The following is a 16,478-nucleotide window of genomic DNA, read 5'->3' as shown; positions in this document are numbered from 1 at the left end:
ATCTCAACTTTGAATTTTTGTTTAAGTATTTAGTGTTACGTCACTACGAAAAAAGAACACGTGTTCATTCGAAAGGAGCTGATCAAATAAATTTCACTAGAGGATAGAAGTAACAGATTCTAAACATCCGAGACATGAACAGTTAAAGACTTATGCCGATACTGTTACTTTTTCAAATGTGTGCCTAGATACGTTTTCACCCTCTTTTCCATCCTACACGTCGTTAAAGATCACGCATTTCTCCAAACGCAATAAAGCATATTCGTCGACCAAAAACCATAACGAAGATGGCCTAAACTAGAGGTTATCACATGTGTAGAATTCGAGGGATTGGTTCCTCTTTCTCCACTGCTTTCCGGCCCGGAGGATATCCACGAAGCGGCTAAAAATAAAATTATTTAACCCGTCTCGTCACGAGCAAACTTTCCTCTTTCGACTGATTCATCCGGTCTAGACTTCACTGTAATCATTTGAATCATCATAGAACTAGCGTTATCCAATCGCTTCATAGTTCGCCTTGATCAACGATCGTGAAATAAGCAGCTATCAAAATTAAACGAATAGAAGTACATATTAAAATACCATATCAAGATATGGATAACCAAATGTCGCTGTAAATAATCGCGTGTCGCTAGTCGATCTTTTTGAAATTCTCATAGTACGCCTACGTCTACGGTTTGCGTCTTAATCCGATCGTTCCGCTCGAGCAAAGCTCGAGCATGGCGAATGGAAGATAATATAAAATTCACGAAGCGTAAAGGTAGTTCAATTCGCTTCTATTTCGACGGAAGTTCCTGCTTTACGGACACGATGCTATAGTGTGTCAGCTTCGACTGTTCTTACTAGTCGGCGCTTAGTACTGTTCGTTGTGTGCTACTTTCTAGCACGCGACGACCGCGTAGGCGTTGGCTACATACATAATTTATTTTACGCATCTAGTTACACAATACGTTAACCAGATATACTCATATACACATGTCCTCTCTTGGCGCTCATCGAGAGTAAACAAACGTCCCGTTTGCCGACAATCGAAGGCGCGTGGTACAGAATGTATCGTATTTACATGACAATAGATACACGAGCAATCGGTTTTAATTTCGTATTTAGAATCACTCTGACGATACCAAGAACGATAAGACTACTTTATCTTTGATAAAGTTATTCCTATATGTTTGCTATAGTGTACGCTATAGACAGCGATATAGACAGTACGCTGTATATGAAAAAAGGTGCAAGTTGACAGTGTATCTCTTAGCTGTCACGATTCCTGTGAAAAATTTTGTTCATTTTTCTTCTAAAGATGTCACCGTCTCAAGGTGTATAACGTGCTACAGATAAGAGTACTTTTAGAGGGTCACGAGTTCTAAATTTAGACCCTGTATGTGTTCGACCGTACCGTTTGCTCCAAAATTTAATTAATCACGTCTATATCGACAACCGACCATCCATTAAAAATAGAAGCTACCTCGACGAGATTAAACAATTCAATGTCTGTTCTATATAGAAATAAAACAATTTTACAGTTCACTTCTTGTCACGGAACCCGCGCACGAACCTCGCCACGAATACTTTGGCAACATAATATCTCGCAAGTTTCTGGTCGTATTAAAAAATATTTTGCAGGAAACTCGTTTAAGCAATGCCTACCACAGGTTCTTACATAATTTTTCACATCCCCACTTTAAGAGTCGCGCACATGCCTCTAAAAATGTTAAAGAATTCAGCTAGCATCGATGATCATACGCGTCATAGTCAGAAAAGGAGAAGCAAAAGAATCCTCCGAATCGGAAGCTGTCGAAAGTAGCCGAGGTCAGGAGCAGAGAGTGAAGCCTGCGTATCGACTCATTTCCATCGTATCTGAACGAAAAGTTTCTGCCTCGTCGCTTGAAAAGCTTTAGTATACCCCGGCAAGCCGATCAGGCTGGTTCTAGCTTGACTGCTTGTTGCCCGACAACTGCTTGCCCGACTGTCTGACTGCTACTAGGCAGCTCGTCTCGTTCAGTCGCTGCTCCGACATCCTGCTCGCAACACGACCGCGGTCGGTGCCAGTGCGGTGTATTCCGTGGGCCTTTCCACGTTTCTGTCGTCATCTTACGGGTTACGGTTTCTGTCATGCCGTGGCGGATGCTGCGAGGCCGTAACATGGCTTTTTTCGGCGTCAGATAGACCCACGTGTACACGCTCAACGTGAATCCCATCAGCCGGGTAGACGACCAGCACGAAGAAGAGTAAGTTGCCTCGGGAGACAAGATACATGTATCCGCGAGCGATGATCAGTGATTTGCTTGTTACTTCTCTTAATAGCAATACGCGAACACCATTGGTAAATTGAATGGTGAAATGTCGAAGAAGATATAGTGTAGAACAATCCAAGTTTTTTCGGTGAAATAGTGATCGTGAGAAAGTCTCGTCGGCGGACGGAGAGAAATATTTAACCGAAGGTGAAATTTTAATTCCCGGATGAAATTTGAAATTTCATTTGCCGGCTGACTTACGTAAGTGCTTCCGCGTTTAACAAATTACGATGCCAGGAGGACAAAGGATATTTGTTTAGAAGATCGAGTTGTCGTTTAACGAGATTGTTCAGCCGTGAACTAGAATCGTTCCTTTCGTTATTATCGTGCTCTCGGACTCGAAAAGTCGATGACTCTTGGAGACTTCCACCGGTTGATCGGACAGGCTCAGATTGTCTTCGATTCGAGTCACGATCACGTTGAACCTAGTCGTCTAACGTGTCTTTGTTGCTCCGGTGATTCTGTGTCTTGAACGCGGCTCGATGTCTGTGGGAACAATTAGCGGAGGCCTCGTTCCAGTAACAGCTTTTAATGGATGGGTCAGGTCAGTCTTTCGAAAATACCATCGTCCCGAAGTTCATGAACGTCGGCGGTCACGAGAATCATTGATCGCAACGTGTTTTTACTCAGCCGACCACTTTGTTCTGACTGACCAAGAAATGTATGCAAATCTATCATGCAGAGGCGATTAAAATTAACATGGGGATTTCCTCGTTCTTTAACGAACGTTCGTTAAACGGAATAGAATTTCATGACAATTTTTCATTCGGTAATCTTTGAATTGTTCATCCTGCATCGTCTAATAAAAATAATCGTATTCTGCTGCATCAACTTCAAATTAGATTTTCTTCGCGTCGAAGATAAAGGAGATGAAAGTGCATTGACATTTTCTTTTATGGTATTGATGACTGTGGAGATTCTTGTTCCAAGCGACTCATCCGCGCTAGTTCATCCTTATCTCCCCTATATAGAACTAGAAGTCGTATTCTACCGTAGGAACTAGAGGAGATCTGGAGCTGACTTTCGGCTTAAACCGGTTCTCCCGCCTTTCGTTCGTCCTCGTTCGTGCACGTCACTTCGAATCGCATCCTTTAACGGGATGAACACCGGGATTTCGTGGATTCACCGATTCGACCGTGTAATCACGATTGTCAACACCTTTCACGACCCTCGCGTATCGTTTCTCGGAAACTTCTAACGGTATCAAGCTGAATTTTTCTAGAAATTTTCCTTTCCCCGTTTCTCCGTGAGATTATAGATTCGTAGAAAAAAAATGTAACAAATGTAATCGCAACGATTTTTTCGCACCGATACTTCAAAATTATCTTCAAACTGTTATTATTCCGAACAATCTTTCCTTGAAAGCGATAAGATTAAAATATCACGAACGAATATTGAATTTATGTGTCACTTGCTATCGGATATTTTTGTACAAATCGAGACAATTTACATTAATCACGGATTTTAACGGGAATTTGTTTCTTCTTAGTTCCTGGTGAGAATAAACGCGAGAAGATTGTGAGAACGGAAACACGGGTGTGCGAATAACCATTGGGAACAATCGACGATGACCATCAGCGACCTTTCATTTAACGAATAATTAATTTACAGTTAACGCGAAAGTACTTTCTTCTTGATTAAATCCCACTATCCTATGAGTATCTCGTGAACATTTAGATTCGTCTCTTACAATCGAATTAGTCTGTCGAAAGACAAACTAATTAATTCCACTGTTCGTGTAGTTTTCAATTTATGAACCAGGTGCAGAACTAATATTCAATGCCTTAAAAAAACGGGGGACTTTTTTAAATGACTCTACTTATTACAAGGAGATGACATAAATAATCAGAAATTTCAAGATGATTTTTAGGAAATAGTATCTCTGGTTCTTACCTCTCTCTCTCTCTCTCTATTTCAATCTGTGGAGTTGATCAGCGTGATCAAAAGATTCGGAATCAAAATTCTGTTTTATTATCGCGTACGGACTTTGGAAAGGCGATTCAATCATTGGTGGTAATATATTATTTACGATTATGAAGAACGAAATAATCGCACATTAATTTATTCGCAAATGTATAATTAAAATATATCTTGACCCAAATAATCAAGTTTCGAATCGGCAATGTACTACATACGTTTTTTCTCGTTAGCTCCGCGCGAACAAAAGGACGTCATGCATCGAAATTCAATGACTGCCCGCATTCAGATATGCAGGATCGTGCCTGGAACCGGTTTCCTCAAGGGACGATTCTTTGTCTACGCCGATTTAGGGAATAAATCTCCACTAACCATTTAGGAGACGACTCAACAAACGTGGTCGTTTCTCGCATTATCCATTACTGAGATGAACATCGCGACACGCTTAAGTAGGATGCTTACGATCTCCACGTATGTAATTTGAAACACGCGGAAAAAATATTTAACGGTACTTCTAAAGAAATTAAAAAATATATGTGAAGAATTCGAGTCACAGACTAACTTGACGATATAGGAAATTCTTCCATATTTGCTAAAACAGTGACTGAACTAGCGGGTTAATTGATCGACAATTTCTTCTAACGGCGCCAGGTTCTCATTTCTAGACGCTATTATATTCTGTATCCTGCGGCTGTTCGGACTCACACAGTGCCAGGTCTGTTCATTTTCTTATCACCGTTCTTACGACGTTGCAGGAAATTGTACGAAAACGGAATCGTTAAACTCCTGACCCCTATTCGAGAAATAATCTTCAAGTACAACAGATGTCTGATCATCTTTATCGAAAGGTTACGATCGAGTTTATTACAATGAATATTATCAAGGGACATCTTGATCGGCCGTCGTCGACTATAAATTGTCTCAGACCATAGGCGTTCGAACGACGAATGAATACGAATTATCGTATCAATCTATCGGAATTTACGACCGGACAATTACGAAATATTTAATGTGTCAAAGAGTAACCGCGATGGAAGAAGATCAGTCATTAATTGCCGATTCGAAGGTTCCAGTCCAAGTATTATTTAGCACGTGTGCGACCTCGATTGGCCGTATTAATATATTGACCGTAGTAATCTTTATTTTATCCGCGTATTGTTTGCTCTGTATCTAGCAACAGTGTTTTGCGTATCTTTCAGATTAACATGAACGACCGATTCGCGTTGAAAACTGCTGCACCATGGAATTCGGAGAAATGCAGTGGAAGGAATCGAGGTGGTAGAACATGTTGAACGTAAGTAGTCGTGGTTTACTTGTGGTAACTGTGAACGGAGAGACCAGTTGATTACGTCATATTTAAAGATACCATATCGTTGACAAAGATTATAGATTTCGGTGGACTCATCAGCCGCGAGGTTAACGTAAAAATAAATGGCTAGTTAAACAACGAACGCTTTTGTAGTCTCGCCGGGTGCGGTGAAAAATACACAGGCAAAGTTTGTTCTTTAAATGGCAAACAAACGTGAGCCAAAGTCCAGTGAATGCCTTTTAACGAACCGAATTGCCAATTCAAAGGGGTGTCTTCGTTTCTCTTTCGACTTCTGTTTTTTCTGACGATTACAAAGCGATATTTGTTCACTGGATTTTAAATGCCAAACCGTCGTGGATCAGATTCTAAAGAAGAATTATGAACGGTTGTCCAACAGGTCTGAGCAGAACTCGCGCTCAGTGTCGAGAAAGAGGAGCAATGGGATCGTACGAGGAATTCCCAGCAATTACGCTAATTAGCACATTGAAATCATTAAAGAAGAGGATCGCGACGGTTAGAAAGATGACGATGAACCTAGCCGGAGGTCCAGGCACCCCGGAAGAGTATCAATGGAAGAGGTGACGTTTCACCCAGTGATGCGTAAACGGCGTGGATTGGCCAGTGCCATTCTAGGCCTGATACTGGGCCTTGTCCTAGGTTTTCTCATTCAAAGCTACAAGATACTCTCGTCGAGCCATCACCAGCGATTAAATGTTTACTCGTCTTCGATGCCTGGACCACGAATGTTGATCAGATCGTCGGCACGAAACGTTCCCAAATTGGACGACGATGAACAGATAAACAGTTCGTCGACCAGCTTGGTCTTCGTGGGCGTAATGACTGCTGGCAAATATCTAGACTCGAGAGCTAAAGCGGTTTACGAGACTTGGGGTAAAGAGCTTCCAGGCAAAATTGTCTTCTTTTCGTCCGAAAACTCCGTCGTCCCAGGTAATTGTCCAGACCTACCTTTGGTACCTTTGCCACGGGTCGACGACACTTATCCACCGCAGAAGAAATCATTTATGATGCTACAATACATGTGGAACAATTATGGGGATCGTTTCGAGTGGTTCCTCAGAGCTGACGACGACGTCTACGTGAGAACGGATCGTCTGGAGAAATTGCTACGATCCGTCAACTCCAAGAGGGCCATGTACATTGGCCAAGCAGGCAGAGGCAACTCCGAGGAATTCGGTCTGCTATCGTTGGAGTACGACGAGAACTTTTGTATGGGTGGGCCAGGTGTTATTTTGTCCAGGGAGACCTTAAGGAGGATCGTGCCGCACATCAAGTATTGTCTGAGACATTTGTACACTACGCATGAAGACGTCGAATTGGGAAGGTGCGTGCAGAAGTACGCCGGTATACCTTGTACCTGGAGTTACGAGGTAATTTTCTTTCTTTCCAAACTTTTGCTCGCTCGCGACAAGTTGTTGGCGTTCTTTCTTTTTCTTTTTCCTTCTATCGCTTAATTGTCGCGTAAGTTCCGCGCAAAATGATTGTCGTAAAGTTTATTTTCGTAGTTCACTCCTTCTATGCAATGTTCCTCCGCTTCGTTCGACCACTTTATGAATCTCATCGTCGGTCATATAACTATTAAATCTATTTTCGGTCGTTCAGTTTACTACTCTCTCCTGATACAACATAGTTACTGGGGACGTACGTATCACGTGTAATTTGTTGATCGACACAGGCTCACGGTTCATTAAAACAACGTGCTATCCCACAGAACGTAATACGTACTTAGATATACCTTGATAATAGGCTGGACGTTAATGGAATCTTGCTTGAGGTAACGGTCATTTCCCCAAGAATTCTCAATTTCTTTGAAACCCTTGAAAAAATTCATGTCCTCTGTCGTTGATAATTGATTATTTCTAGAAGCAGTTTAATAACTGTTGTTTAGTAGGATGTAATAGAATTTTCGCACGGTCTAAACAGGGCCCACACGATACGTATTATCGGTTTAAATACATAAGCTACGCATCTGCATCATATACAGGGTACGCTATCATTGAGTTAACTCGGAAGGTACAATGTACAGATGAGGATGTTAGTCGTTAAGTACAAGCGAATAGTACCCTGGTAACCCAGTGGCCAGATCGAGTCATTCTCCTCCATCTTGACACTCAACATTAGGTCGAGGTGCTTAAGTAACAATTTGCAGCACGCAGCGCTTGAATCTCTTATCGCACTCCTTGCAATAATTTAATCGAACTGCACGGTTACGTTCATGGTTGCACGATGTTGCAATGCGAATTATTATGTCACGCTGCATCTGCTGACGACCACATCGACAGAATCATGGTTCGATAAAATAATTCTTTTTCTACCGTTTTATATCGTGTTAGGAAAAGCGGTCACGCTAGATCGAGGAACTTCCAATATGAAAGAAAGAAGAGAAAAGATAGATCCTTCTTTATTTTCCCTTCTTTGTCTCTTCTTGTTTAAATACAAAATTTGAATAGGTAAAAAAAGAAAAGAAAAAAGAAATATACATGTTAGACATTTTTATCGGGGAACACATTTAACTCCTAAATCCAACATTCTCTTCTTGGAAAATGTAAATGCCTGGAAATATTGACTTATGGGGAGACGTGGATTGAAATAATGGAATAACTCATTCGGGACGCAAAATACAGAGATGAGGATGTTAGTCGTTAGATTCGAACAAATCGTAGCCTGCTAACCTACTGTATGTTCCCGTCTTGACGTTCGTCGTAAGGTCGAAACACTTAATAGCTATTCATACTACATGCAATAAGTACGAAGTGTTTGTTTTAACGTTTTCACGCGTTTCCCCTGTCAATCGATTGATTGCTCCACGTATTAAGCTTGCAATAACAGCACTACGATTTAAATATCAAGTAATAAGATAACAAATGACATCTTTTTCGACATTTCAATCACCAGATTGGTCCATATGAAATGTATTTGCAGATGAAGCTCAAATTTCATTTCTTCTTCGAAACATCCTAAGATGATTAGCAAATTCATATTTTCAATAACATAATTTGCAAATTACTCAAAGGAACACTGAAAACAGACAATACTAGAACATGGACGAGTTAACTTGAGCGATGTAATACTAGAATAATACCCTGTAATAAGACACCACCACACCCAGTCTCGCAGCTTGATTAACACTTGCTCTGCAGTCTCGGTAAGATGCAGTTTCATGTTGCTGATAATATTTATCATCAGACATTAAATCAATAAAAATTGTATACGTCAAGCCTGCTTTTACTTCGAATTATAAAAATTCGTCTCAATAATATTTACCAAGGAATCTCCAAATCTTTATTGTCTAAAAATCAATAAATTTCATCGACAGAAAAATGATCAAAGAGATAGTAATTTCAATTTTGAAATATCGTTTGCAATATAAAAATAATTATCGCGATACTAAATTATAGACTATGTAACAAAACAAACGACGACGGTTGTCATTTATTTCTGTCCCTTTAATGGCAATTGCAGCTAACGATACTCGATGCTTTCGTTGTTACAGATGCAGTCCATTCTATATCACAACAGTAGTGGAGCACAGGCGTTCACCGGAAACTTGAAGAAAAAAGAAGTTCACCGTGCTATTACTTTGCATCCTGTTAAAAGTCCACCTCACATGTACAGGTTGCACAATTACATGAGGGTTGGTATCGACTGGCGTAATATTACTTGCTAGTTTCCTCTGCAAGTTGCAAAACCTTCTCTATTTCCGTTTTAGGGGCTACAGATTCAAGATTTGCAACAGGAGAGACTCAATCTTCACAGGGATATTTACACGATGGCGAAACAGTTAGGAATTAGCGTGGAAAATCTCAAGAATTTCGAAATAGCCGATGGTGTTCCACTATTTCCAGTTAATCGCTACTCGAAAGAATATCCCGATGACACAGAAATATTAGGTAAATGAATATTTCCCAGGAATTCCGAGGTCGTAAAATTTCCACGAGGAACGTGGGCGGTTAAGCGACGTCGTTAAGATAAATTCGATGTCGCAAGAAGGTTTCCGTGCTCGGAAATATTTTACGGGTTTCGAATCGTTCATTTGAAGAACAATCGCGTTTCCCTGGATGTGCGTTATTAATAGAACCATTTAGGCCGATTAGCCCGTGCGAATTGATCGTCGGACAGACGTGGCGTTGCAGAAACGAGCTACGACACGATTCGTTTGAGCCCATCAGACGAAACGATCAGCACTTCGATCATTTTCAACGATTCTATTCATTTCCATTTTCTGCACTTACAGACGTATTCACGTCTAATACGCGAGCAAGCACTCACCAACTGCTCCCGCTTTACATCCGCGTTCGTATCATGCTAATAAAATTTTCAATACGCTAATGGAACCAGAGAGTCATACTTTTCCATCGTATACATAATTATCGTATCTTGTACGAATCAGTTCTATGCATCTATGTAAGTCTTTCATGACCAAATATTCTTCGGGCTGTGTGAAAAAATAATTTCCTGTCAGCTATCGACGATGTTGATAATAAAAATAAAATACATTTCTTTCGATCTTCTTGTAAGTAAGATTCTTTCGATCTTAATGCATTAAAATTGGGAGCAGTTTCACTGAAAACAAATACATTTATCGTTTAATTGATTAACAAAATTTTATAATACAGTGTTGTTCAAACGAGAGGGATAGTAGTAACATGTTGTATCTGTTCATATAAAGTCCATGGATATCTTTTGTCATTAATAAAATTTAAGTATTTAATGTAAATTACAGACCTTAAGTCGCATCAATTTTATAATAAAATTAAAAATATGTTAATACTTCGTACTTTCGTTGTTATATAAAATATCAAGCTAAGTAATCTCTTAATAAATACGTAACATTTCCTAGTTTTCAAGGAAATATAATGTACTCGAATTTTCAAGCGGAGGTGTAAATTTCTCACAAGATAAGAATGTGTTAATAAAAATCCTCTTTTTTCTGTTTTAACCAGGTGTTCCAGCAGGACTTCGTTCGTTTAAACCGACAAGTAGCGACGAAGTAATTCCTTGGGATTTTTTGTCAAGATCCGAGTACAGTTTAGGCGATTCCAATCCCAGGAGAAGAATTCACAGTGACATAAAGGAAGGTCTGGAGGACATCACGAGGGAAGTAATGGCCTCTATAAATGCCTGTTCACGGCAGCGTGGCCGAGTCGTCGAGGAAAGGTCAACTCTATACGGATACAGGCGAGTGGATTCTTACGGCGCTGACACTATATTGGATCTTCTTTTGGTGTACCGAAAGTACAGAGGCAGAAAGGTTACGTTGCCCGTTAGGAGGCACGTGTACCTTCACCAACACTTCACAGGTATCCTTCATATCTCATTTGACAGATTTTCCACCGTTTCGTAAATAGCGACGTAGTAAAATGCGAGACGAATAGGAAACGGCGATTCGAAAGATGCGTTGGTTTTTTGCTCACAGGCCTAGAAATACGAGAGACCGTGAACGGTGAGGAAGTCGACGAGACGCGAAGAAGTCAGCAAAACGAGAAATCTCTGCAAAACATATTCCGCGGTGGATTTCTAAACCTGAATTTCAACTTCGAGGAAGAGGATCCAGTCAAGAGCAAGATTATTCACTTCATCCTACCTTTATCCGGAAGGTACGAGGTTTTCCGAAGGTTCCTACAAAACTACGAAGAGGTCTGTTTGACGAGCGGAGAAAAAACGGCACTTTTAGTTATTCTGTATCGTCGCGAAACAGAAGATTCGTTCAATCGAACGATAGACTTGATAGAACAATTAAAATACAAGTATCGTAGCATCAGCATCGATATAATTCCTGTCTCTGGTACATTTTCTCGAGCCAAAGCTCTGAATTTCGGTGTGTCAAGATTGAAGGACGACGATTTGATGTTCTTCGTTGACGTCGATATCGTATTTACCGAGTCGGCTCTCTACAGAATTCGCGCAAACAGCCTTCTAGGTAGACAAATATATTTCCCGGTGGTGTTCAGTCAGTATGATCCAAAGGTCGTTTACAAAGGTAACAGAAAACAAGATACGTTCGCCATAAACGAAATATCGGGATATTGGAGGCAGTTTGGATTCGGTATCGTCTCCTTGTACAAACAGGATTACAAAAGCGTGGGTGGTTTCAATTTGTCTATCCAAGGATGGGGCAAAGAGGACGTGGATTTCTACGAGAAAGTGGTGAAATCCAATATTAAGATATTTAGGGCGGCTGACAAGGATTTGATTCACATTTATCATGACGTTGAGTGCAGCAAGGATCTTTCAGAGACACAGTGGTCCATGTGCATGGGAACCAAGACTGACACAATCGCTGGGATAGAGACTCTGGCTAAAATGATCTACGAAAATCCGGAGATACTGCAATTTGCCAAAGCCAGAAGAGAGAACTTGACGCGTGCAGCGGGTTGAACGACTTTCTAAAGGCTGAAGATATCTACTGTATCTCGGTTGTTAAGGTAGAAATTATGTTTGCAACCATAATGGTGCCAGAATGTTTCGTAGATAGGACATTTTGTAAATACGGGGTGTGACAACGAATCTTACATCGAAGTTCGCACCGAATGATAATTAATAATTGTTCGCGAATTCACCAAAGTCTTTGTCCTAATTGGACTACCATAATGGTCACGTTTGCAACTGTGACTTGCTCGCTGCATCGATAAAACAGATTCTAAACTTCAAATTTAATTTAATGAAAATAATTTAATGAAAATATTTATGTAATGAAAAGGTATTAAATGTTCTATTCGTATGTGTAGGTTGATTATCATATTTTCGTATACGTTACATATAGAAATCGCCATTGATATGCAGAGTATTAAGAAATATCAAAGAGCAAAACTTTACGATAATCGATATTAATACATATTTTGCATATTAGCTATTAATTAATACAAATTTCCATGTTGTTTGCGTTACGAACGTGATATATCGCTTTCGGTTGCTATTAGTGTGTAACGCGTACCGAATACTATTCATTTCGACCATAAGAGTAAATTAATACCACATCGTATTATAACAAATTTGTTTCTTTTATGATATAAAAAGAATGAAGAATCTATTATAGAAATCTCCGCTAGTTTCGTATAAACAGAAATAATTTTGTGAATAAGTAACTTAAGACGATTTAAGATGCCAATACTCTTTAAGAATACAGCGTAACATTACCCTTGAACGAATGTTGTAAGTACATGTGATATTATTGTGCCTTCTGTATAGATTTTTATTCGTGAACAATTTAAATACTGCCTATTTTATTTTATTTTTACCTTAATCACGATCGGCTATAAAAGAATGTCTAGCAATACAAGTTTTGCAACTTGCATAATCATTTATGCAAGTGGTTAAGATACTGGACTTGCTTCATCGGATTGCAAATAAAATTTATCTATTAAATAATCGTGTTGCGTTAATCGTTGTACCTCGATAAAAAAATTTCCTATCGCTCTTCAATTACATCTTGAAGGTACTAGATTTTTTTTCTCCTGTCAATTCGATTTTATATTTACATCCATCGAGGCAATCGTTTCCGATATTATCTATATTTTTCTCCATTAGAAAGTGTCTACAGCTTATAAGGCTTCACTCAAGGTCCCTTTAAAGAACGAAACCTTCCAATTAACCGATATCCCGTGAATCTTTCCTCAACATCTCCCGTTTCTGATCATTCTAACTATACACCCATTTTAGGTAGTTCCTCAGCAATCCTTCCAATAGATTCACTTCAAATCCCTAAAAGATGTACGTACGTATATGCAGTTGAATTCTACAAATATTTAAGCAGTATGCGAAATATCAAAATAGAGGATATTTAATGAGAGGAGTTCATTATATTAATAGTTCATAATATTTCTAATATCAAATAAAATTATATATGTGTGAAGAATCCATCTATTTAATCGCGTTCGTAGAAACACATATTTGCATGAACATCCACATAAACAGCTGCAAGTAATAAAGTATTTAAAGAATACCACACACAACATTGCGATCTTAAAGTTGTTTATTTGTTGGCAAAGCGTGTACATATTCTTATCAATTCTGCGTAATATCAATTAAGAACTTCGTACGATATAAATCAATTAAAAAGGGAGATACGATTATCATTAAGAAATAAAATAAAATGAAAGAAACGTGTACGGAAAAGAACATCGAATCAATCGTAAGATTAACGAAACAACCTGTCTACGACGAGTGACGCCAAAGTAGAATCGTAGAAAGAAGAACAAAGACACCGGTCGCCAGACATTCTTTCCGGCCGCGCGGGGCTTAGGAAATTACAATTTATCGCTCAAGCTCAGGGTCGTCTCATATCATTCGTCGCAGCGCGGCACAAGCGGTGAAACAAGTGGTCTGATATTTAAGCGTGAATTCTCGTCGAAGTAGTGTTACATCGAACAGTCTACTGGCTATCGGTTCACCCTTCGATCTGATCGATAACAATCGTCAGACAAATGAAGCGAAAGACGAAGCTCTGCTTGATCCTGTCCCTTCTGGCTGTTCTGATAGACAGCCAGGTGGAAGGAAGGATTTTGACACAGTGTGAAGCCGTGCAGGAGCTTCAACGAGCTAAAGTCCAAAGAAGCTTAATCAGCAATTGGGTCTGCTTGATGGAGAGCGAAAGTGGATTGAACACACAATTGATCACTGGTCCGAAGACTGCCTCCAGCTACAGTTATGGAATCTTTCAGATAAATAGCGCCAAATGGTGTTCCAGAGGACACAGCGGAGGCATTTGTAACAAACGTTGCGAGGATTTCGCCAATGACGATATCACAGATGACATCGAGTGCGCCAAAAAGATTCAAAGTATGGAAGGATTCAAGGCGTGGGATGGCTGGATGAAGAAATGCAAGAACAAACCTCTGCCTAATATTGGAAACTGCAAACGACGTCGACGACGACGACGCGTGACAGTATGATTGAATACTTTTTTTTTTTTTTTGAATCAGTATGTACTGTGATAAAACGATTGTCATAGTATCGCGTCACTGGGGTTCATGAACTATTAGGTGTTGGTTGCTATAAACATATATCATGTATAGTCTGTCTGACGTAAGGCTGTTGTTACTATCAGCACCACCATTCATCGCGACCGATTGTGTATACCATATAGAACGATGAAGTTTTATAATAACTGCAAGTCGTGATTTGTGAATGGGATCACAGGTCACTCTAGTGCGACGTATATTGGTGCTTATAAGTATGTGGACAGTTTGATTGATTTAGAATAACGATATGTTACTCTAGATTTTTGGCAAAATGTATAAATTAACGATGAACTGGAATTTAGGAACATTGCTCGCTACATTTTTATGGCATCGCCAAGCTATAAATTTGAATTGCCTATTGAGAAACAACAATAATATATTTTACTACTTATTGTTGGAATATATACTGCTACATAAATTTGCCTTTTAAGTAACGGTAGGTATGTTAGCTTCAGGGCTCTCCTGCACAATAATTTATCAACGAATAGCATTTTGCAAATTGACAAATCACAAGTTGTATGCCGTAGACTTTTCTTAAGGATTTTCTAATTTTTCATCAGAAAGAAGAATCGAACGACCTATAATCTATAAAACTGTCGGGCAAGATATCATTCAGCTTATCATTAAACTCGTTGTTATCAAAAGCGGATGTTTGGTAATATTGTATTGTCACTTGTGACTTGTAAACTTAATATAATAGTTCGATTATGCAGGAGGGGCAAGGACTTTGTCTATCGATTTAGAACACTCCTCTTAATCTGTTTTATAATTTCAAGATTAAGGAAGCAAGTGGAGATTATCATCCGAAGATGAGTTTAAGAAACAATAAAATAATTCTATAAGGTTTGACAACCACGATGTAAATTTTATTATACTATCTTTCGAAAATCAATTTAATCGGTTCAAGATAGATATGGTGGTTATAAATATTAGAATCGTTTAAGTTCGATTTGTTCGAGATTTTTCAATCAAATCAAATGCCTGGATACTTCTAAGCGGTTATCAATATAGTGCACATTTCACTGATAACAGCGAAGAAATTATACATCTATGTATCTGCTTTGATATGTGTATCTGTGAATTTATGGTGGATGAAGAAATATACGTGTCTATAATCGTAAATTAAATTTGTTTTGTGCGTCTCTGTTATGGAGTAGATTAAGCATCTATCAATGCTTAATTGTTTGGATAATTTTCTAATTACAGGAAAACGATTCGTTAATTCTGCGAATGTTGTGACGCGTTTAGTCGCCTCAGGAGGAAGAATAATTATTGTTGCTTGGAATTTATCAAACATTTAGTAAACATTGTATTAAGTGGATTCGAACAAGTACTGCTAAGTGAATACAACTTAAGAGTCGCTGTTCTGTCCTAATAGAAATATCGTGGTGATCACAAAACAGACAGACAATGCTCACCAAACGTCAGATTTAATTTAATGAAATAGAGACATGCAGAAGGTTAATTTATTTAACGAAAAGGATATTAAACGTTCGATTCGTATGTATAAATTAATTACGTTATTTTCGTATGTATACAGGGTGGTTGGTAATTGGTGATACAAGCGGAAAGAGGCTGATTCTACGCGAAAAAAGAAGTCAAAAATATAGAATAAAAATTTTTCGTTTGAGGCTTTGTTTTCGAGAAAATCGACTTTGAATTTTCGCTCGGTACGCGTGCACTTTATCGCGTCTCGTTATAACGGATCTCACTGTAGATCGTTGTCTCGTAACAGAAACGGAAAATTAGGAATACATAATGAAATAATATGAAGTAATCATAAAGTTCATTATTACAAAAATTGCTGAAAATGATGCCCATTCTGCCGAACACATACTTCTGCTCTTCTAATTAAATTTCTATGAACACTTTCTAACATATTTGATTGTTTTAAAGTATGAAAGGTTACAATAATCTTTTCTTTCAATTGCTCGCAATTTGCGATTTTTTCAGAATAGACAATTGATTTAATATGGCTCC

General features: G+C 38.9%; 2 protein-coding genes across 3 annotated transcripts; both read left to right on the top strand.

Moving 5' to 3' along the window:
• The first annotated feature begins 1,892 nt into the window (after positions 1 to 1,892).
• Positions 1,893 to 12,906, top strand: LOC117216393 (chondroitin sulfate synthase 1). Of its 2 annotated transcripts, none has more exons than XM_033463073.1 (7): positions 1,893 to 2,228; positions 5,411 to 5,505; positions 5,918 to 6,908; positions 9,032 to 9,172; positions 9,248 to 9,428; positions 10,482 to 10,838; positions 10,955 to 12,906. In XM_033463073.1, the coding sequence occupies exons 3-7, from the start codon at positions 6,090 to 6,092 to the stop codon at positions 11,914 to 11,916; spliced, it is 2,460 nt and encodes an 819-aa protein (XP_033318964.1). In that variant the 5' UTR covers positions 1,893 to 2,228; positions 5,411 to 5,505; positions 5,918 to 6,089; the 3' UTR covers positions 11,917 to 12,906. The 2 variants fall into 2 exon arrangements, with proteins under 2 accessions (XP_033318964.1, XP_033318965.1); XM_033463074.1 differs by lacking the exon at positions 1,893 to 2,228 and adding an exon at positions 2,455 to 2,838.
• A 590-nt stretch (positions 12,907 to 13,496) lies between these two features.
• Positions 13,497 to 15,625, top strand: LOC117216397 (lysozyme). The gene has a single exon (XM_033463079.1). The coding sequence runs from the start codon at positions 13,962 to 13,964 to the stop codon at positions 14,427 to 14,429; it is 468 nt and encodes a 155-aa protein (XP_033318970.1). The 5' UTR covers positions 13,497 to 13,961; the 3' UTR covers positions 14,430 to 15,625.
• The last annotated feature ends 853 nt before the right edge of the window (positions 15,626 to 16,478 follow it).

Source organism: Bombus bifarius, unplaced genomic scaffold, assembly GCF_011952205.1.
Source record: "Bombus bifarius isolate JDL3187 unplaced genomic scaffold, Bbif_JDL3187 scf7180000010271, whole genome shotgun sequence".
Taxonomy (NCBI): Eukaryota; Metazoa; Arthropoda; class Insecta; order Hymenoptera; family Apidae; genus Bombus; species Bombus bifarius.
Note: the sequence above shows the minus strand (reverse complement) of the source record. Positions and strands in the feature narration are given on the sequence as shown.